The sequence below is a fragment of the Rosa rugosa genome, chromosome 6 (genome assembly GCF_958449725.1).
Source record: "Rosa rugosa chromosome 6, drRosRugo1.1, whole genome shotgun sequence".
NCBI classification, from domain to species: domain Eukaryota; kingdom Viridiplantae; phylum Streptophyta; class Magnoliopsida; order Rosales; family Rosaceae; genus Rosa; species Rosa rugosa.
The window spans coordinates 10,658,800-10,680,514 of record NC_084825.1 but is presented as its reverse complement, the minus strand read 5'-3'; the positions used below and the strand labels follow the sequence as shown (position 1 = coordinate 10,680,514).

Genomic DNA, 21,715 nt, shown 5'->3' with positions numbered 1-21,715 from the left:
TCTGTTATTGCGTTTGGAAGCATTATTGTTACTCACGGACATGGCTGTAGTGTCGGATGATACAAGTGTAGAAGATGTATGTTCATGATGTTTTTATTCTTGGGTGACAGAGGCATAAGCTTGTCACACAGAGGGCAATGAATTCATTAATAAAAATTGACCACACGTACCTGCATAGGACTCATTTAATCCCATAAGAAATTGCATGAGCTTGGTGTGATCATTCTGAGCTCCGCAAGTGCAAGTCACTGAAGTGTTGTGTAAGGCAAGTTCATCCCAAAGATCCTTCAACTTTGTATAATAAGCAACAATAGACATCTGCCCTTGCTCAATTCTGTATATGTCTCCCAGGAGCTGGAATATGCACGGAGCGTTACCCAAGGCAAATCTCTCTCATAGATCTTCCCAAACAGCATGAGAGGTAGTGCATGAAAGAACCGAGTCGGCAAGGTCTAGCTCAAGTGAATTGAGGATCCAAGAGAGGACCATATAGTTGCATTGTTGCCAAAGGGCATGCTCATCTTGTTTCAAGGATGTAGATGGTTCCTTGATTTTGCCGGTGATGAAACCGGTTTTGTTTTTGGCACTTAAAAGATATTTTCGTATAACGACACCAAGAGTTGTAATTATCACCAGTCAATTTCTTTGAGACAAGGAGCAAACCATGGTGACCTGAATGGTGGAGAAACATGTGATTTGCAGAGTCATCAGTGGAGGAGCTGCTGCTGCTGAGGACAAAGGAAATAACCTTGTCTTCAGCCATGGAAATATTGTAGAAGCAAAAGATGATTACGCTGCAATTGGTGTGGCAAAAAAGAAAGAAGAGCTATACACAGACTAGTCCTTGGACGTTAAGCAAACTCCTACAAACTAAGAATAAAAGTAAGATACAGTAAATCTCCTAAATCACAACATTTAATTACAAGATATTCTTAACAACCTATTTGTAAAGCATTTGATATCATCAAATAATTGCATATTGCAACTTTGCCACTTATAAGAAGCATCAGTTTCCAGCATCCAAAGAAAAATGGTGTACATATCTCTACCTATACCAAATCATGACTTTTCTACTGCAGCAAAAATTTGAACCTGACAAGTTGTGAAGTTGTACTCAATTTTGTATGACATATTTGTCAAAAACAGAACCGCTACCTTTGGAAGACTATCCAAATTCACTATTGTTATGTACGATTTTGGTCAATTATTAACCAATCAGCAAAGCTAAATTGACACCATTTCCCATGGTTGCAGATAGAAGTTTGAGACATGAGACGGTGTGTAATTGTAAATGTAATACATTATCTAATGTTTGGAGGTCAAAATTTATTTTTATTTTGTACCTCTATTTATGGTTTAACGATTTTATGTTTTAAATATATGATTACTATTAGACTGTTATATGGTTAATGAGGCTAATGAGCATCATGGTAAGTGTGACCTATATAAGGGTACATGGCTAGAGTCGGAATGATGTGTGGTTTGAAGGCATATGATTGGACATATTGTCGAATATGAAAGGTCGAGATGGTCAGATAGATATGAGGGATATCGTGGATAGCAAAAGCACTCTACCATAATGCAACTACTCTAGAGCAACATCCTATCCACCTAAAGTCCTCTTATATGTTATACGATGTATGTATTTTAAATATACACCGTTTTGAGTGCGCGAGTGATTAAGGTTCAATGAAACTTCTTAGTTGCACGATGGAGCTTGAAGAGTTGTTGTATCTTGGGGGAAGTTCGTCATTCAACCTTGTGCAGTAGGGGATGAATCTTCTCTTAGGATAATGCGCTTGCATGCCTCGATTCGATAAATTTTTCCTAAATAAAAATAATATAATATATAGATTTTCTTACTTTATTTCATTTTCTTATCTATATATATTTTTTGAATCAACAAATTAATTCTCATTCAACTCAAGTCAGAATGACACTAATACATACATGCCCTTGTCATCTTTATGGGAAAGTCTAGGATGTGGCATTTTGCACCACCTATTAGACAATCAATAGTCACTTCTTCAAAAGCGAGCCTATACACTATGGGAAAAAAAAACATAGTAAATAGGCTAAGTTTGAACAAAACTTAAATTTTCTGGAGCCATTACTAGTTCACAAGACTCTAGCTAGTACTGCATGTGCTGAGCATAGTTTGTTGGATCAAACACCGCGATCCCAAATACAAAACCCTAGAGAATTAGGGGCCCTATTTTGGTCCACATTGGGCCCTAATCCAAGAAACATTCCCAAATATTTTGGACACCCAATACTCCAAATTGATTTGGGCTATCCATCTGATCTGGGCCACCCAACTGATATGGGCACCCAAGCTGGATTGGGCCCCCAATTGGAATTGGGTCTCCAAATTGATCTGGGCCTTCCTCTTTTGCAACTGTCCCGTTCGTGGCTATTGCATCCGCCTCCCCTTGCACAGTGTCATCAGCTACGCCGATCACCGCCTGCGCACCTGCACTTGCAACCGCCAAGACACTCTCCATCATCTTTTGGGCATTGGAAGCTCATTTTGGCTTGGAGCGAAGCTGCCATGCCGCTAGGACGCTCGCCTCCACGCCTACAGATCGGACTACCGCCACGCTTGCAGATCGGATTGCTACCGCCTCTACATATTTGACCCCAAATCCAAACACCACCTGTATATCAATCCCTGTATGCCAATCTCTATAGGTTGCTCTACGTGGTCGAACCCGATGACCCGACCCAAATCAGTAGATATTGTTGTTACCATATGCCATGCCACCATCTTCATGGCCGCCCCACAATATCAGCCAGACCTTCACATCGATATCGCTGAGAATTCAAAAGTTTTGGATTGAACGATCCAATCCAACAGGGAAGTTGGCTTGGTTAAGTGTTTGTAAAAAAGAATCGACTTTGAAAGGCTGTTGATAGACCATAGAGTGTGGAGATGAAATTTCCACTTAGAAGGGAGGCTCGCGTTGTTTGCCATGGGAGGAAACCTAAGTCCCGATAGCTAGGTTTTGGAGATGGGAGAGATATATCCATTTTTAATGTAATTTAACATAATTTCTTATCTATATTGTTATTCTTTTTTCCCAAGATATTACCATATTATTCATGTTTTCATTTTATAGGAATTTTGTCACATATTTTTTACAATTGTTAGCTGGTCCACCGAGTGAGCGTACAACTATGCTGGTGCGATCACAACCTAGCGAAGAGGAACATGCGTCCGGAAACGTGTACGGATTTGATCTTTTGAAGCAGACAGTTGGCATGAACCCCAGCATATTCCACCACCTATATAAAAGGAGTCTCGCCTCTACACTCGGGGTAACGTTGATTTCCTCATCCTCACCAGTTTCCAAGTTAGCTTCCGCTTTACTTGTATCTGACTAAAGTATTGGAAAAGCGAAGTTTGGATCACTACAGACTTACTCTTAACAATGTTTCTCTCTTTCTACAGATCCCAGCGGAAATACCTTTAAGTGGAATCACCTTTCGACTGAATCACTTCATTACTATCTCATCCAAATCCACACACTAACGTTAGGCGCCGTCTGTATGATTTTGGACAAAAATTTAAAGTTTCTCTATGGCTGACGGACGAGTCAATTCTCACGCTCTCCCTCTCCCGCTAGATAATGAGAAACCAAACCATCAATGTAGACTCTTTCTCACTCCGGAAGATCAAATAATACACCCAAACCTACTAGCATCCGGCGGAAGCAAGCCTTCATAAGCCTTATCTACTGACCCTGCCTACAAGATGATGCAAATGAGAGAAGATATTAACTGAATGCTCACAGAGAAAGTAGAAGCCAACAACCGATACAATGACCTGTAGGAGAAATATAATGGCCTACGACACAATAACAAGGAAAACACTCAATCTGCCCACAACGCCGAATACAATATCCATCTTAGCGGAAGGTAATCCACCGTGAGTACTCATTTAACCCAAGGGAACTTCGGGGCAAGGGTGTCGTTCCCCTTATAAAACGTGTGGACAATGGTGAGCAGATGATTGACTCAGAGGAGGTAGTCCACTTACATAGTAAGTAACCAGCCCCATCTACAAATGTTCAAATCACACTTCTTCTACAGTGGATGCAGGATTTGAAGGAAAGGATAGGCTGGTTAGAAGCAGCACCACAGTTTTCCAAACCCAAACCTTAGCTCATCCCAGCGTCCAATTTAGATGAGGACCCTCGCAAGGATACCAATTTAGATGAAGAATGGCCTGATACCGTCGAACACATCGAGGAAGTTGTGCTGTCACAGGTTTATCCAGACAAAAGGGTATGAATCACTACAAAACTCTCCCCCAATGTTCGAGAGGGTTTGATCAAGTTTCTATAGGCCAATTCATCCATGTTGGCATAGTCTTACGAGGATATGATAGGTATCTCAACTGAGGTAGCCACTCACAGCCTGCGTCATGCTTTTTACTCGCAGCCTGCATCATGCCTTTTACAGTCCCTATGAGGCAGAAGCGCAGAGCTTTTAATGAAGACAAATACAGAGCCATATAAGTAGAAGTAAAAAAGCTGAAGGCTATAGAATTCATCAGGGAACTAACGTATCCCCGGTGGCTAGCTATTCGGTTATGGTACTAAAGAAGGTGAGAATCTGGCCTATGTGCCTTGACTACACAAATTTGAATTGGGCTTGTTCCAAGGACAGCTTCCCACTCCCAAGGATGGACCAACTTATATACTTGACTGCTGGCTACAAGCTAATTAGCTTTATGGATGTGTACAAACGGGTAAAATCAAATACGAATGAACCCCGCAGATGAAGAGCACACCACTTTCACCACCGATAAAGGATTGTACTGCTACCATATAATGCCTTTTGGCCTTAAGAATGCTGGTGCCACTTATCAGAGATTAATGAATTCAATGTTTACAGACATCATCAGTACAAGCATGGAGGTTTATGTCAACGTCATGCTTGTCAAATGCCTCACCGCAGAGGATCACATAACCAACCTAGCTATTGTATTCACCATCATCTTGCAGAACAAGATGAGACTCAACCTGTAGAAGTGCATCTTTGGGGTTGAAGTTAGGAAGTTCCTTAGGTACGTGATTAGTCAGTGAGGCATCGAGGCCAACCTAGAGAAGGTACAGGCCATCCTAGATATGACTTCACCGATACTGGTATTAAGGTTCAATCTTCAACGGGAAGAATTGTGGCTCTTTCACGATTTGTTGCAAGACTTACCAATAAGGGCGTGCCATTTTTTAAATTACTAAAGACACAGCATGTAGAGTTCATCAATTGGACCACTAAGCACGAGGTAGCATTCTTCGGAATCAAAGCATACCTTACTATGGTACCGGCGTACAGCTACTTCCAAGCCAGTCCTCGGGGAAATGTTGTTCATTTACTTGGCTGCCTTTGGTAATGCCATCAGTTCGACCCTAATCAGATGTGACACTGACATAGAGTATCTGGTGTACTACGCAGGTAAATGATTCACGGGGGCAGAAACAAGGTACCTGTTGGTGACGAAAAATTCCGTAGAGGAGTTTGACTCACCAATGAATGCAGACTGGAGAGGGAGCTGACCCGGAATGATCTAGAAGCTTCCTTCGAGCGGTGACTCGGAGTTTGACCGTCGGCTCGAGGAGGGGGCGTACCTACAGAAAACCCTCCGATGCCTAAGTCAGTATTTTCTGAGTCAAGTATAGAAGTCTCAATTAGAGTTCGATGCCATTCCTGGTGGTTCTGCTTTCCTTTTATAGGCGACTTACAACTTGGGTTGCAAGTAAACTTGCATGGCAAGATACCGATAACTTGGATGGCAAGTTGCCATTAAGGCCGCACTTACTCCTGTAATAATCGTCACTTATTGGCAGCCATGATTGCCATACTGAATGTCGCATTTATCGTCGCATTTACAGCTACATTAACTGTCGCACTAACTACTGCCATTACTTTTCTTTAATTGCCTTGATTGCATGGTCAAATTAATTGACCACCCCCACAGTACCCAAATATCAAAACACTGGCATTAGCACTCCTAGTCTCGGCAAGGAAACTCAGTCACTATTTCCAGGCACATTCAATCACCGTGTTCACCAATCACCCCCTCAGACAAGTATTGCTAAAACCAGAGACTTCTGATAGACTGGTAAAATGGGCCATCGAATTAGAGGAATTTGACATTCACTATAAACCTCGGACATCAATTAAAGGTCAAGCAGCAACAAACTTCATATCCGAGCTTATACCAGCAGGATAAGATAGTTCAAGTTGATGAACCACCATAAGAACCTACACAAGTAGCACATGACGTGTGGAGTAGACATTTGACTTTCATAAAGAACAAACTTCAAAATAAGATGGAAGATGACTTTCTTGACGATTTGATGGTTCTCTACATTGAAAAAAAATACTTGCCGATTGTATTTATAATAATTATGTGATTGCTAAGTTTGAAGTTAGCGGGCCTCGAAGGATACGATTTAGTTAGATTTATACTTGTGACTTTTAATTTACGGGATTCTGGTCCCGTTGTATGTTTTTAATAATAAAGGCGTGAGGATGAGTCTCTCACTGAGTTTCAAACCTCAAAAAAAAAAAAAAAAAAAAAAAAAATATATATATATATATATATATATAAAATATTTATCCAGAGCGAGGCCTTGCTATGAAATTAAAGTGCGAGGTTAGAGTTTATGGTCACTTTTCGGTGTCATATCCACATCTCGACGATGTGGTGTTAGCTCAGTGGTTAGAGCACTTACTACCTAGGATCTAGGTCCTGGGTTCGAGTCACCATGGGGGTAGGAGTGAAATCCTTTGATCCTCTTTAAAGGAAAAAAAAAAAGTATAGATCATCTCTGCAAAATTTCAGCGAAATTGATGATATTTAAGGTATCTAACTCGCTTAAACCAATGGACGAACTGAATCATCCAACCTGAACCATACTAACTTTAAAGCAGTTATCAATGCCTTAATGACCATTAATTTGGCCGACCATCAATTTATATATATATATATATATAGAAATTCGCAAAATTTTTATATTACTAAAATTAGCCTAATCCATTTGTAATTCCTGACTACGTCCCTGATTCACCGGCAAATGATATGATTGGCTTCAAAATATGGTGTCCACAAACCCATAGTCGAGAGAGTTTGTAGGTTATAAACAGTGAGTCATGGTTGTATGCCAAAAGAGAAATTATACAAACCGATGATAAACTTTCAGCCTCCCCAAAATAATTACTAGCAATAAAACCATTGTCGTGCCCTTTCGTAATCAATTGCTGACCAAGTAATTAAAAGTGAAGCCACTCCGAAATTTACTATATACTAAAGCGCCTGAACTATTTATTTTACTGTTCATCTTGGGGGTGAGAAATGACGTTTTTGCCCTCTGTTTTCCCTCAACTTACGGTGTTGCCATCGTCCTACAAATATCTGTTTTCAGTTGTTCGGGAAGCCTCTACTTACACCGACCTCAACCTTTGACTGTATCTCTTTCTTCGGGAAGCATCTGTTTACACCGACCTCTACTGTTACACCCAAATACCCAAATCGTTGATCCCAATCGTGCCACTACTGATTCCTCCGTGTCTTCTACAGCCATATAAACGACATTGAGAGAGTTAGGTTCGTTGCTTTTCGTCTGTGATTTGGATTTGCTTTCTTTCTTTCTGCTCATAATCTCCTCTAATTTCAGGTACCCAATACAATTTCTTTAGGAATTCACTCTTTGTGGCCCTATACTATCAGTTTTGAACAAGCGAACTCATCTCCGGGTTTGTTTTGGATTGTTGATTGGCTTATTCAGTGGATTGTCCCTCCACAATTTCTCATTCTCTCTGATCTTATTCCCGGACAGTGAGAAGCAGAAAGAAAGCAGCCGAGAGAAAAAGAGAGAGAGAGGGTACGTATCGGTGCAACCCAGCTACAACCGATTGTTACATCAATGTTTTCCTCCATGATCGAGAGATAGAGCCATCGTTTGGAGGAGTTTTTGATGGTGCAACCCAGGTATTATTGCAAGCTCTTTCTCACCAATTTCTTTTTTGGGGGTTTTTTGATTTTTTGATTTTTTTTTTTTTTGGCATCAGATGGAGCTTTGTTGCTTGCGATTTGCGAATTTGGATTTTGATCAAGGTAATTGTGGTCAGATCATCGATGCTTTGCTTTTGTTCCTTTTCTCCAGTTGCTTTTGATTAGGGTAATTAGGTGGGCGGGTTCTGGGTTTTTACTTGATGCATGTTATTTTTTTTTGCAGGAATAGATTCGGCAAAGAAGACCTCATTTGGTAAGTGTTCTTGCTGTCTAGACTTTTGTTGAATTTAGCATGAGAATTGTCAGAGAAATCAAGCTCAAGTTTAAATCTTTAGAAATTTTTTGATAAGGTTTCTTTTTCTGAGAACTCTAGAGGATTAATTTCTTTGAAGTTGTAAGTTTTGAACTTTTTAGTACAATTTTAAAGCCATGGCCAGAGAGTAGAGTAGAAAACTGAAATGAGCTGGTCTGCTGGTGTGAGATTATATGCTGTTGAGGAACTCTTCTTATGCTTAAAAGATGGTATATGAAACAGGGTCATTGCTCTATGGGTTTGACGATCTCACAAATCAATCTTTACCTTTGAAGTATTTTAATTAAATTAAGTCCGGATTTTCTAGAGTTATCTGTATGGGATTTTGTATCTATTCAGAAAAGAATCATAAGCACTTACTAATCCAATTCATAGAAGCTTTGAAGCTTACTGCACCCTTGTTTTGTTCAGTTTCCATTTCTTTGAAAATACATTGACTACAAATGAATCTGTAACTTGATGACTCCATCTGTGTTTGTTTGTCTAAATTCTGTGCTGCAATGTGTAGATCTTCACAATGGCGACCATGTGCTTAAGAAGTGTATACTGATACTCATTCTTGATTTGATTTTCTGAGTTCTGCTAATCTTTGGCAACTGATTTATGTAGAAGAATTGAAATAGAGAAAGACCTGCAGTGTATGAATTTGGTGATTATTCAACATTTGGAGGTCCAACAGATCCATGTTTTATTACTGATTTAGAAATCAATTTGCTGTCTTTGAATTCTATTTGACAGTTAATCTTAATTCATAACCAATAGAGAAATTGGACTTATTACAAATTTAAACGGTTTGTTTTTGTATCTGGGACTAATTAAGCTTATGCTTTATCTACTGTTTGGCTAACTTTGAAGAATCAATTTTTGTCAATTTTGATGAGATTTGATTAAATGGATCAAATATTTTTGTATGTTTGATATGGTTATTAGTTCATGATCATCGCGAAACAAGTAGCATATTGTTTTCTTTGTTGTTTGAATATAGCAGTACGTATGTCCTTCTGAAGGGAGAGCACATATAACTTTAATATATTTGGGGGTAGGGGGCTTGGGATTTTAACACTACCAGTTGAGAACTGAATGTGGTAACAGCGATGGGTAGGGTGCTTATAGCAGTTGAGTATGGATATTTTGTATGCCTAATGTTTTTGATAGAATTCTTTTCTCTTATGGAATTTGATCCATAATGTGGATAATCATATGCTTTTCAAAGCTGTTGCCCTTTTTTGAAACTCCATTGTGATACTTATATATGCAGTCATTATATCCTCATTATATGTTTAAGAGTGTTCTGGTAATTTGAAAAACTACAAAAGTGTTGAAGGAATATCGATTTAGTGTGCCTTATCAAACTAGGAGTAGCAATAGGAGAGAATGTTCTAGATTTCCCAATCCTACACGGATTGGTATTCCTTGTAACATTAGAACTAGTACTTTGTAATCCCTATATATAGGGCTCCTATTCTCAATAATAATACACACTTCTCTCTACAATTCTCTCTCAATACCAATATACTTAAACACGTTATCAACACGAGTTCTAACCACAAAGCAAAAACCAAAAACCCGAAAACCTTTTTCACCAAAACTGCCGCAGCACCTAGCCCCTTGCTAGCCCGCCTGCTCCTGCAGCCCTCTCGGCCTGCCTACCTGCCAGCGCGCCCCTGCGCCCAGTTCGCTGCCCTGCAGCCCCGCGCCCGTGCGCCTACTGCTTCCCCGCGCACACCTGCGCACGCTGTTGCCCCGCCTACGCACCCGTGCACCTGCAGCCCTACACCTCTGCTGCTGCCCCTGCAGTTTGCCTCCGCTGCTCCTACACCACTACTACCACCGCAGCCCCTGCTGCCCCGCATTCGCTGCACGACTCTACTCGAATTGCTTCGCTCCATCACGCCTGCATCGACACGCGCGTGATCCAAATACAAGTAAGTATCCAAATGAGTAAGTTTTGAAGTTCCTAGAATTTGAAATTTAAATATTTCTTCTTTTTCTCGGGGACTTAAAAACCTCCCTTCTTCTACATCCCACCTTTCTTATAACGTGGGTTCGATCATTGAAAAGCGGAATCGTGGGGATTCACGCAATTAACGAACTAAGAGCGTTCGTAAGACTTCGGACTAAGAGCGTCCGTAAGCATCGATTTAACGAACTAAGAGCGTTCGTATGCTACGGACTAAGAGCGTTCGTGAGCATCTATTTTGACCATACAAACATCATTGTTTCGGTCTAATCCAATTATTCTTGGAAATCGATTTCTTGGTAGCATAGCTCGGAAATCTTATTTATATTAGTTTTCGTGGAAGCATTGACTCCGAAACTAACTTGTTCTTGTTTCATCTTTCAGGATGTCAAACATGAACAAACTTGATTTTGTTCCATTGGATTATGCAGGCAAAAGGTACTTAATTTGGGTCACTGATGTCGAGATCCACCTTATTGCCCGTGATTTATTGCATACAATCCAAGAGCTTTGTCCTATTGAAACAGCTCCAGACCCTCAAACTGAGAAAGATAATTCCAAGGCACTTGCCTTCATGAAACGTCACATGGATAGTGACCTACAGTTTGAGTTCATAAATGAGGATAGCGCCATAAAGCTTTGGCATGCGCTTCGCGAACGATATGGCACTGTTCGTGACTCCATACTTCCGAATACAGAAGCAGAATGGAAAGATCTTCGCTTCTCTGAATTTGACACTGTCATGCAATTTTATTCGGAAGCTCTCAGCATCAGAGCAATGATGCGTCTTTGTGGAAAAACAATCACAGAAGACCAGTTGATTGAGAAAACCCTCAATACCTTCCCCGTCTATGCTATGAGGTCCTCTGACTTACTCCGGACTCATGTAAATGCAAGACGGATCACAAGTTTTCAACAGCTTATTGAAGCTATGGCCACTACTGAAAGACATGGCAATGAACTTGTGAAAAGAAGATTTGATAGGCTTCAAGATAGCTATCAAGAGCATCGTCCTATGGCTAGAGAAAGTCGCCATAGACGTCATAATCCATACGATCAAAATGCTCAAGAAGGTAATCGCTCAAGGCGACAATCTCACGACCGTAGGAGGCGTGATTTTGAGGGAAATAGGGTTGGAAACCATGGAGCCAACGTTGGCCATGGGCACCACTTTCCAACGCCACCAGTCCTAGGGACTATGCATATTGCGCCAATGCGCCTCAATCAAGGGAGAATCCTCTTTATGGTGTCTATTTCTGATATGGAACGTCTGATCAATGGACCTGAATTTGCAATGTACCTATGAAGGTAGTCGCATCATGGTGATCAAGACATCGAGTTCACAAAGAATTTAAATCTGGCGATGAAGACAAAATGCCGCAGATTTTTATAGTCTTTATTATTTCCAAGAATCATGTAATGGCAATTATGCCTTAAATCAATCAAATGACTTATTGTATTAACTCTTTCCCTCTAGGCGTACTCAAGAGTAATTGTGATGTCTAGGCAAGGTTTGATCTGAGAGAACGGTTTTAAAAGTGAGCAAACGCTCCACCAAAATCTCGCCTTACCTTACCTGGTCACAACTAAATTGAAATTACCGAACAGATTGAGTGACTACGATTTGTCTACGGTTTGATTTTTATATTGGATTAGATTTCGGTCAAGAAACTCTGATGTAATCATTGGCTATTATTAATAAAGTATCGATTGATTTTATCTCATGTCATGGACATATTTTTCGAACTTTATTACTTACAAGATATAAGAGCCAATGGTTTTCATGTGGAAACACATTGTGAGAATGGACAAGAGTTCCTTTGCATCACCTCTAATGACTACGGACATAAACGAGTCTTAGAGAAACTTATGTGTCACTCTAGTGGGTTGTATGCAACCACAATTCGAGTCATTGAATCCAACCATGTCATGAGAGATGATTTATGGGATTCCGACACATATAGGCTTTGGCACGACCGTTTGGGACACCCAGGTCGTGACATGATGATCCGTATATTAAAGACTTCACACGGACATCCCTTTTTCAGAACGAAAAGAAGTAAAACTCGGTTTTTGGACACCGAATGAGGCCCTGCGCCTCACGGCGCCGTTCACCCCCCAAATCCGGCCATCCTTGGCCGGCGCCGCCTTCCCCCTGCGGCCTCAGGGTGGCATTGACGCCACCAAGGCTCCTTTGTCTCCAAATTTTACTTCTAACGTCACTTGTGACTTTGTGGCTCAACCAAAATCCTCATTGGTTGTTTCTAAAGCCCATCATTCGTTCTGCAAAGCCTGCTCTTTAGCAAAATTAGGATCGAGACCATCCTATGCAAAGGACACTAAAGAAAATATACCATTCTTGCAAAGAATCCAAGGTGATATTTGTGGACCTATTCAACCATCATGCAGACCATTTCGATATTTTATGGTGTTGGTTGATGCATCGACACGCTGGTCACATGTCATGCTATTGTCCACAAGGAACGCTGCATTTGCTAAACTCCTAGCACAAATAATTAAGTTAAGGGCTCACCACCCTGATCATCCTATTAAGTCTATAAGATTAGACAATGCTGGAGAGTTTACATCAAAAACTTTTGATGATTATTGCATGTCCATTGGGATTGATGTTGAACATCCTGTTCCTCATGTTCACACCCAAAATGGTCTCGCAGAAGCCGCCATTAAACGACTACAAATGGTCGCTAGGGCATTGGTAATGCGCACCAATCTCCCTATTTCTGCTTGGGGCTATGCAATATTGCATGCAGCTGTGCTTATTCGTTTGAGGCCCACTGCCACTCAACCCTTTTCTGCGTCCCAGATCGTGACTGGGTATGAGCCTAATGTCTCACACTTACGCATATTTGGGTGTGCAGTTTATGTGCCAATTGCGCCTCCACAGCGCACCAAAATGGGTCCTCAAAGACGATTAGGCATTTATGTTGGATATGATTCTCCAACGATTATCCGCTACATAGAACCCTTGACAGGCGATCTCTTTACCGCTAGATTTGCGGATTGTCACTTCGATGAGACAGTCTTCCCGTCATTAGGGGGAGATAAGAACATCAATGTTCAACAGGAACGACAGGAATTGTCGTGGTCTGTCCCCACTCTGTCTCATCTTGATCCCCGAACCGCACAGTCCGAATTGAAGTGCGGAGAATTCTCGATCTTCAGAACGTAGCAGAATCGATGCCTGATGCGTTTTCTGATATCGCTAAAGTGACGAGATCACACATACCTGCTGCAAACGTGCCTGCAAGGATTGATGTCCCTAAAAGTAGAGGACATGACGCCAACTCAAGAATGCATGAGCATGGCGCCAACGTCCCATCTCTCAATGATGGTGACGTTATGGCTAGGCCCACGGCTCCCGCCAGGAAGCGCGGGAGGCCCATAGGTTCGATAGATTCTCGCCCAAGAAAGAAAGCGAGTTTGGCACAAAATAATCCATTAATCATCGATGTAAATAATCCATCTCATGAGAATATTCCGGATTATGGTTATGTCCAAGAGACATCATTGGGGGACGCTCCAATGTCAGAACCAACTCCAGAGAATAGAGAGATCTCCATAAATTACACTAGTGTACATGAGATGATGGATAGAAATTCTATGGCGATTGATGATGCATTTGCATATCATATTGCGAAAGGGATTATAGAATATGATGATATCGAACCTCGCTCTGTTGAAGAATGTCAACAAAGAGCAGATTGGCCTAAATGGAAAGATGCAATCCAGGTTGAATTGGATTCACTAACAAAGAGACAGGTATTTGGGCCTGTAACGCAGACACCCCCAAGTGTAAAGCCTGTTGGCCATAAATGGGTCTTTGTTAGAAAGCGTAATGAGAAAAATGAGGTGGTAAAATATAAAGCCCGCCTTGTGGCGCAAGGTTTCTCACAACGCCCTGGAATCGACTACGAGGAGACATATTCTCCCGTAATGGACGTTATAACGTTCCGCTACCTTGTCAGTTTGGTAGTTTCCGAAAAACTTGACATGTAGCTTATGGATGTGGTTACAGCATATCTCTATGGGGATCTAGATTCAGAGATATATATGAAGGTTCCAGATGGACTTCAATTACCCAAATCAAGTGGCTCTAAACCACGGAGCGCGTTTTCAATAAGATTAAAACGCTCACTATATGGATTAAAACAATCCGAACGGATGTGGTATAACCGTCTAAGTGACTACTTGATTGGGAAGGGATATATTAACAATGAAATATGCCCATGCGTGTTCATTAAAAGAACAAGTTCCGGATTTGCAATCGTAGCAGTTTATGTCGATGACATGAACCTAATTGGAACTCTAGATGAGTTAAAGGAAACTGCTAATTACTTGAAATCCGAATTTGAGATGAAAGATCTTGGGAAAACACGGTTTTGTCTCGGTTTAGAACTCGAGCACCGTAGTGATGGGATTTTGATCCATCAGTCTACATATACTCAGAAAATCCTAAGACGCTTTAATGAAGATAAAGCAAAGCCTGCGAGTACTCCCATGATCGGCCGTAGTTTTGAGCCCGGAAAAGATCCGTTTCGTCCAAGGGATGAGGACGAAGAACCATTAGAGGCCGAAGTGCCCTATTTGAGTGCAATAGGCGCATTATTGTACTTAGCTCAATGCACAAGACCGGATATCTCATTCGTAGTGAACTTGTTAGCTCGACATAGCTCTGCGCCAACACGCCGCCATTGGATTGGTGTAAAGACAATCTTTCGATACCCAGGAGGTACGATTGATATGGGCCTATTTTATCCCTACAGAGAGAAAAGGAATGACGGAAGAATGGGATCGGACCCCATTAGGCATGGAGCCGCCGTCCATAACATGACCATCGGCCATGTTGTCACCGCCAGCGCCGCCACCGCCCATGGTGGCCGGCCTCACCCTATCCCCCTCCATCAAAACGACAGTGATGTTTTGATGGGATTTGCTGATGCAGGGTACCTCTCTGACCCTCACAAAGGTCGCTCCCAAACTGGTTATGTCTTTACCATGGGAAGCACTGCGATATCTTGGAGGTCTACGAAACAGACCATTGTTGCTACTTCCTCGAATCATGCAGAGATTATTGCTCTACATGAAGCCGTTCGTGAATGTATATGGCTAAGGTCTATAATTAGACATATACAAGGAAGTTGTGGTTTGAAGTCTACCACGGATGAACCTACATGCATTTATGAGGATAATGCAGCTTGTATTGAGCAAATGAAGTTAGGTTTCATCAAGGGCGACAACACCAAGCATATATCGCCTAAGTTCTTTTATAATCAGCAACAACAATCACTTCTAAAGATTGAAGTGAATCAAATCCGATCAGAGGATAATGTAGCGGACTTATTCACTAAGTCGTTACCTAAATCCACCTTCGAGAAACATGTGAAGAGCATCGGATTGAGAAAGTTATCCGAACTCCCACGATTGTAGCAATCAGGGGGAGATATCGACATCAGGGGGAGTTATGATGTCTACATGTTCGATCTCGAAGAGTGAAGGACGTGTTGTGCTCTTTTTGTCCTTCGACCAGGGTTATTTTTATCCCACAGGGTTTTTGTTACCTGGCAAGGTTTTTAACGAGGCAATGGATGAAGCGTCACCACCAAGTTTGAAGCGGCACAAGGGGGAGTGTTGAAGGAATATCGATTTAGTGTGCCTTATCAAACTAGGAGTAGCAATAGGAGAGAATGTTCTAGATTTCCCAATCCTACACGGATTGGTATTCCTTGTAACATTAGAACTAGTACTTTGTAATCCCTATATATAGGGCTCCTATTCTCAATAATAATACACACTTCTCTCTACAATTCTCTCTCAATACCAATATACTTAAACAAAAAGTAGCTTTTGAGTGTTTGGACATTATTTTTTTATTGTTTATCTATATCTGTTTCAAATTGCATTTTTTTGCGCACATAGTACAGTAGTACACACATAATAATTTGGTTGTGGACCCAATTCTGTTGTTAATTCTTAGAGTTATATGTATGATCATTGATCAATGTAATTTACCATTGCATATTTTTCTTTCTGCGGAAAGGAACATTGGCCAAAACTGGAAAGAAGCTGTTCTGTCACAAAAAAATTTGTTTATTTATTTATTTTTTTTGGTGGAGAATTAAATGTAGTATGGTGGTCCTATTCACCCCTATGGCAGGATGTATGGAAGTCTGGATTTTGAATATATGAATTCTAGAGTATGTTCACCACTTCACCTGATGGCTTTCATAAGTTTGGAAGATCTTTCTTCATGAATATAAGATAATTTATCGAATAAGGGTTTCCACAGAGTGGTTGATTGCAGTGTAGTTTATAATATTAATGCTCTATCATGTTTGTGAGAAATAGTGACCACAAAAAGTTTCACGAAAAGAGTAGGTTCGTGTTTGCTGTATGTGATTTTTTCATTGCTAAGTTCAGCATTATGGTTTGTTTTTGGTTAATCTCTTTAAGCTAAAGGATGGAATTTTTTATTTGTAATTCAGATCAGTTATTAACATATTACATTGTGCAATCTTAATCTGCAGTGGGGTTCTGGAATGGGCGGTAGGAGAGGATCAAGAGCATATTGAAGGTACAGGTCATACTAGAGTTGTCTCTGAATTTGCATTAGATCTTTTGTAATGTCAAGAGAGTGCCATGCAGGGTTAATTGAATTGTGTAAGATTAAGGATCCTATCCTTGGGTTACTTCCTTAATTATATCTTTCTTCATGTTCTAAACTTCTTCATTTCAAACAATTCCAATTGTTATTAAAATATAAGAGTATATATATCAAAATTGTAATGTAGATCAATATTTTCACAACTATATTACACATTTTAGTCTTTATTTTTATTTTTTATTTTTATCAAAAACAACCTAGCGAGAATGCATTATTATAATTGGATCGATTGACAATAAAACCCGCAGCAGCGTGCGGGCGCCTTTTTCTAGTGAACACTATAATTCATTCACAAGTACTGACTTGAGTATTGAGCATTACATATTATCTTTATTTCATGAACACTATCAAACCTTAAATGAAGAAAGAAGAAACATAAGCTGCATCAAAATTAAAGCAAAATCCACTCTACTAATTGCCAGAAATAGATAGTTCATACAGACATGATAAACAAAACGCATTATTTTTAATACTACCTAGAAAGAGACCACACGCCATTATGCAATTAGGTAGCAACGCCATCCAAGATCTTAGCAACAACCTCTTTGGAATCCCTAAGCTTTTTGATACTCTTTACCAGCTTCTCACGCTTGATGGCAACTGCTGGAGATTCCTCCAGCATTTTCTCAATCCCACCACCACAATTTGGTCCCATCAACTCATTCACAATCTCACTCTCCATGTCTTGGTTCACAAGTTTCGAAACACTCAACTGCAAATGCAAAGCCATACAATCAACAAGCCTTCTCAGAACAACTTTCCAATAGGCAGTCATCCTCATTTTCAAGTCGAAAGCCTGAGACAGAACATGATTATACTGCCGAAGGACTCCAACTTCAACTTCCCCAATACCCTCTACAGAGATCGTAGAGTAATTTTTAGATAACACCGTATGTACAAATGCGTCTTGTTGACCCATCAGCCTGCTCCATTCGGATACATATTCTGGATTACATGTATAATCAGTCAGCTTCTCCATTTCCACTATCTCCATCATCCACTCAACTGACCTTTCTTTCATCCTTGTTATAAGATTACGGCCAGCTCTTCTGGTGCATTCCTGAAGCTGATAATAGTTTTCTGTATTATGCATTAACAAAGACATAACCACTTCTTCAATATAACTCCAAACCTTCTCAACAAAACCAATAGGTATGCTCGAAATTCCCTTCACTTTTCCCTGCAAGATAACAAGAAAAGCATTGCGGGGAACAAAATTTGGTAGATTAATACCTTTTGCTTCCTCCAAAATCTTGATCTCCTCTACTAAGAAGTTACTTTTTGGGTCACTTTCTTCACACTTGTGAAGTTGATCTGAGTACTGACTGAGCATCTCATAAAGCCGAGCAGTGCAATGCATGCGCTTGTCATCAGGGAATTCATCAAATTCTCCTCTGACCAGAATTTTCCTAAGAGATTCTTTTGATGATCCGATGATCTGCATAAACGCAGTCATGGCTTCAGCAACAGATGACAGTTTCTTTGGCATTTTGTTCAGCTCCAGAAGACAAGAACTCAGCTTGTCATTTATCTTCTTGACAATGTCTGGCAAGTTTCTAGCTATGCTAGAAGCTTGAATCTGCACCAACTTTTGAGCCAGAACTGGAATTCCAACCATAGATTTTTCAATCTTGGACAGCAAAGGATGAGTTTGAAAAAGTTGTTGAGATATTGCCCTTGCCTCCTCATAAGTTTCATCTCCAATCCGGTTCCTCACACAGACATAACCAAGACCAATACTAACATCGTCTGCTGTAACCTTCTCTAATAGTCCTTCGGGCGCCTTATCAACCTTTGTGACCACAGCCAGGGTCCTATCACCAGCTCTATCCACACTCTGTGACATCCTAATGGATTCACAAGTTGTAAAATCAACAGTAGCAGACAACACATTGAGAATGATGCTCTCTTCAGGCTTGATATACTCCATGATCATATCTTTGATTTGATCATAGATATCCTCAGGCTGACCATGAACAGGAACTCTAGTGATTCCAGGGAGATCAACCATAGTCAAATCAGGAACACCATCCTTTTTCACCAACAAAGTCAATGGGGTTTTAGAAATTCCCTTACCTGCCCCAGCAATAGCATTGGTGGCATTGACAATATCATCAGCAATGTTGACCTCATCAGTGTGCTCAACTTTGCCATTGTACTCCAACTGGAACTCTGGTTCAGGACTAGAGTGGTGTTGAAGCCTCATTATAAGGGGTACCCTGGTGCAGATACCTTGTCCACGTGGCAGGCTGATGCCGGCCAGGGATTCAAGGACGCTTGACTTGCCAGATGATTGGTCACCTACAACAACAATGGTGGGGAGCTGAATGCCTTCCTCCATAACCATGAGGCTCCTGAGCTTGTCAACGGCGTCAAGGAGAGGACGGATTTTGTCATTGTAGGATGACACAATAGGTGCTGCTTCAAGGATGGCATGTTTTTCTACACATGATGATCCTTCACCTTCTGAAATGCATGCTAAATCTGTTTGCTTTGCTGCTCCCATCTTCTGATAATCTGATGTATTGACTGAAAGAAGACTAAAAGAGTGAGATGGAGGAGGAGAAACAGAAAACAATGTAGGCACCTTTAGACTTTAATCTTTGTTTGGAAAAGTCATAAAGATGACTAGGAACAGTGGGGAAATGATTGAATCTCATAGAAGCCCCACCAGTCCATGTGAAATGAATACGTTCTGCTAGGAAAAAGTGAACCGCATAGAAACAAAATGTTAAAGCAACATGGTACAACAAAGTAAAAATAAAAGTAAATGGTAAAGCAAAAGAATCAAACCTGTCAGCTGGTTTGGATTTCACGATCTTCGATCTTTTACATTGTAGAAGTTCCTGCAAAATTTGTGATTTAATGCATCATAGTCCAATAAGTTATGACTTGAATAAAAATCATGATACTTATATGATATATCTTGTGATATTGATTCGTGATGTGCAGGTAACAAATGATCCATATGAATTCCTTCCTATAATAAGGAGGACAAGAATCAATGGAAGTATGAAAGAGGTAGCTGATTATGAAACAAACGCATATTAATTAACATTCCGATGAGTTTTTTTTTTTTTTTTTTTTTTTTTGTGATAAGAAAAGACTTAAGTTAAGTTAAAGATGGAAGCCCCTAAGGCAATTAGAGTTTGCAGAATCAAAGAGTTAGTTTTTGTAGATTCAGCATCTTTGAATGGAGTTACGTACTGGTTGTAAAGAAATCCTAGTGCATAAAAAAAAACTAAGTGACCTGACAAATAATGAAATCAAGCATGCATAAGAACAAGCACAGAACTAATGTGTCGATCTCTATGCTAGAGTTGTGAGACTGAAATGGACATTATCATTTAGTTCAATAAGGCATTTAACAACTTACCATTTACTTGCAGAATAAGCAACGGAAAATCTAGTGACTTACTTCCAGATTACTTATTCATTGTGTATCAAAATGCTTGAGGCATGGAATCTGATATAACTTGGTTATTAAGAGTCTCCAAAGGTGAGATTTTGACACTTCTCTTATTCTGAAACGGTAGAAGACGAACTGACTTGACCTCGACCTTTGACGTCGAACTGACCTGACCTCGACATCTGACGTTGAACTGACCTGAACCTTCCTCGAACATTACGCGCCTCGCCGATTTCTACAAAAGGTTGGTTCTTCAAGCTTCAAATTTCTTGTTTCAATTTACTTGTAACTCATAAAATGAATTGAAATGAAATTTGGATTCGAGGAGATAGAGAGCCCAAACTTTTGGGAATTAAAGCTGACATGGCTGAATTTTCTCTCAGATTTTTCTATGCACCTTATTGAGAGGAACCAAACTTACCAGCTTCCTGAAGGACCTGCAGCGGCACGTCACCGATTGCCGACCCGCCACCTTCCCAGAGGCCACCATATCTACTTCTCTCTCTCTCTCCAATTTCAAATCTTTTGTGCAAACACTACAGATATGCATCTGAAAACCCTTTTGGATTTTGTATGGTTTGGAGTTTCATTTGATGTTTGTTACTGTTTGATTTCATTTAATTTGGCCTCAACAAGAGTTGTACTTTGTGTAGTTCACTGAGACCATAAGATAGGCCTAAAAGATTGAAAAGATATAAATATTTTAGTTAAAGCGTCACAAAAAACATGGCCAATGTTAGACCTCGTCCCAAATTATACTGATTAGTCTCTACCTCGGATATGAACAATTCTGTGCAATAAAATTGCAACTCTTGATCCTTAAGCCAGGAGCATCACAGGCCAATCCATGCGCTGCTTAAATACCATTCTATATTCGAGTGAAGTGAACTTATAAACCTATCACTGGCTGTCACGCCCCGGATTTTGAATAACAAATCCAAATCCGAAACATGAATTAATACAACTCACATAAATACAACCTGAATTTTTTTCTCAAAACAACCACACCTCACATCGCTCGATATTACATAAACCAAATCTCAAATTTGTTTATTACAGCACACTCTCACCAAATTATATTGTAAGGCTCAAATGAGCATAACTCACCTCACAATTACAATTGCTGTAAAACTAAAACAAATTCTCTAACCCGCACGATCACCGTCCTGATTTTCCTGACCTGTAGGATTACCCGCTACACAATTTGAATAGTGTACCGGGATTGCAACAACACAAACCCGGTAAGCTTTTGACAGCTCGTATGAGTAAATGAAAGGATTGCACGATTTAAAGTAACCAAATCAACTCAAGCATAAATTCAACTCAAG

At 40.3% G+C, this 21,715-nt stretch overlaps 1 protein-coding gene and 2 long non-coding RNA genes across 3 annotated transcripts; 2 read left to right on the top strand and 1 right to left on the bottom strand.

Annotated features, from left to right (window-relative positions):
* Positions 1-7,357: 7,357 nt before the first annotated feature.
* Positions 7,358-8,021, top strand: LOC133718244 (uncharacterized). Its single transcript, XR_009850173.1, has 3 exons — positions 7,358-7,615; positions 7,686-7,764; positions 7,848-8,021. It is a non-coding gene; the product is annotated as an uncharacterized LOC133718244 (long non-coding RNA).
* A 55-nt stretch (positions 8,022-8,076) lies between these two features.
* LOC133718243 (uncharacterized) lies at positions 8,077-17,082 on the top strand. The gene is made up of 3 exons (XR_009850172.1): positions 8,077-8,125; positions 8,247-8,276; positions 16,842-17,082. It is a non-coding gene; the product is annotated as an uncharacterized LOC133718243 (long non-coding RNA).
* A 204-nt stretch (positions 17,083-17,286) lies between these two features.
* Positions 17,287-19,787, bottom strand: LOC133718242 (dynamin-related protein 4C-like). The gene is made up of 2 exons (XM_062145065.1): positions 19,772-19,787; positions 17,287-19,507 (listed from the first exon to the last, which is right to left on the bottom strand). The coding sequence occupies exon 2, from the start codon at positions 19,482-19,484 to the stop codon at positions 17,484-17,486; it is 2,001 nt and encodes a 666-aa protein (XP_062001049.1). The 5' UTR covers positions 19,485-19,507; positions 19,772-19,787; the 3' UTR covers positions 17,287-17,483.
* Between the last annotated feature and the right edge of the window lie 1,928 nt (positions 19,788-21,715).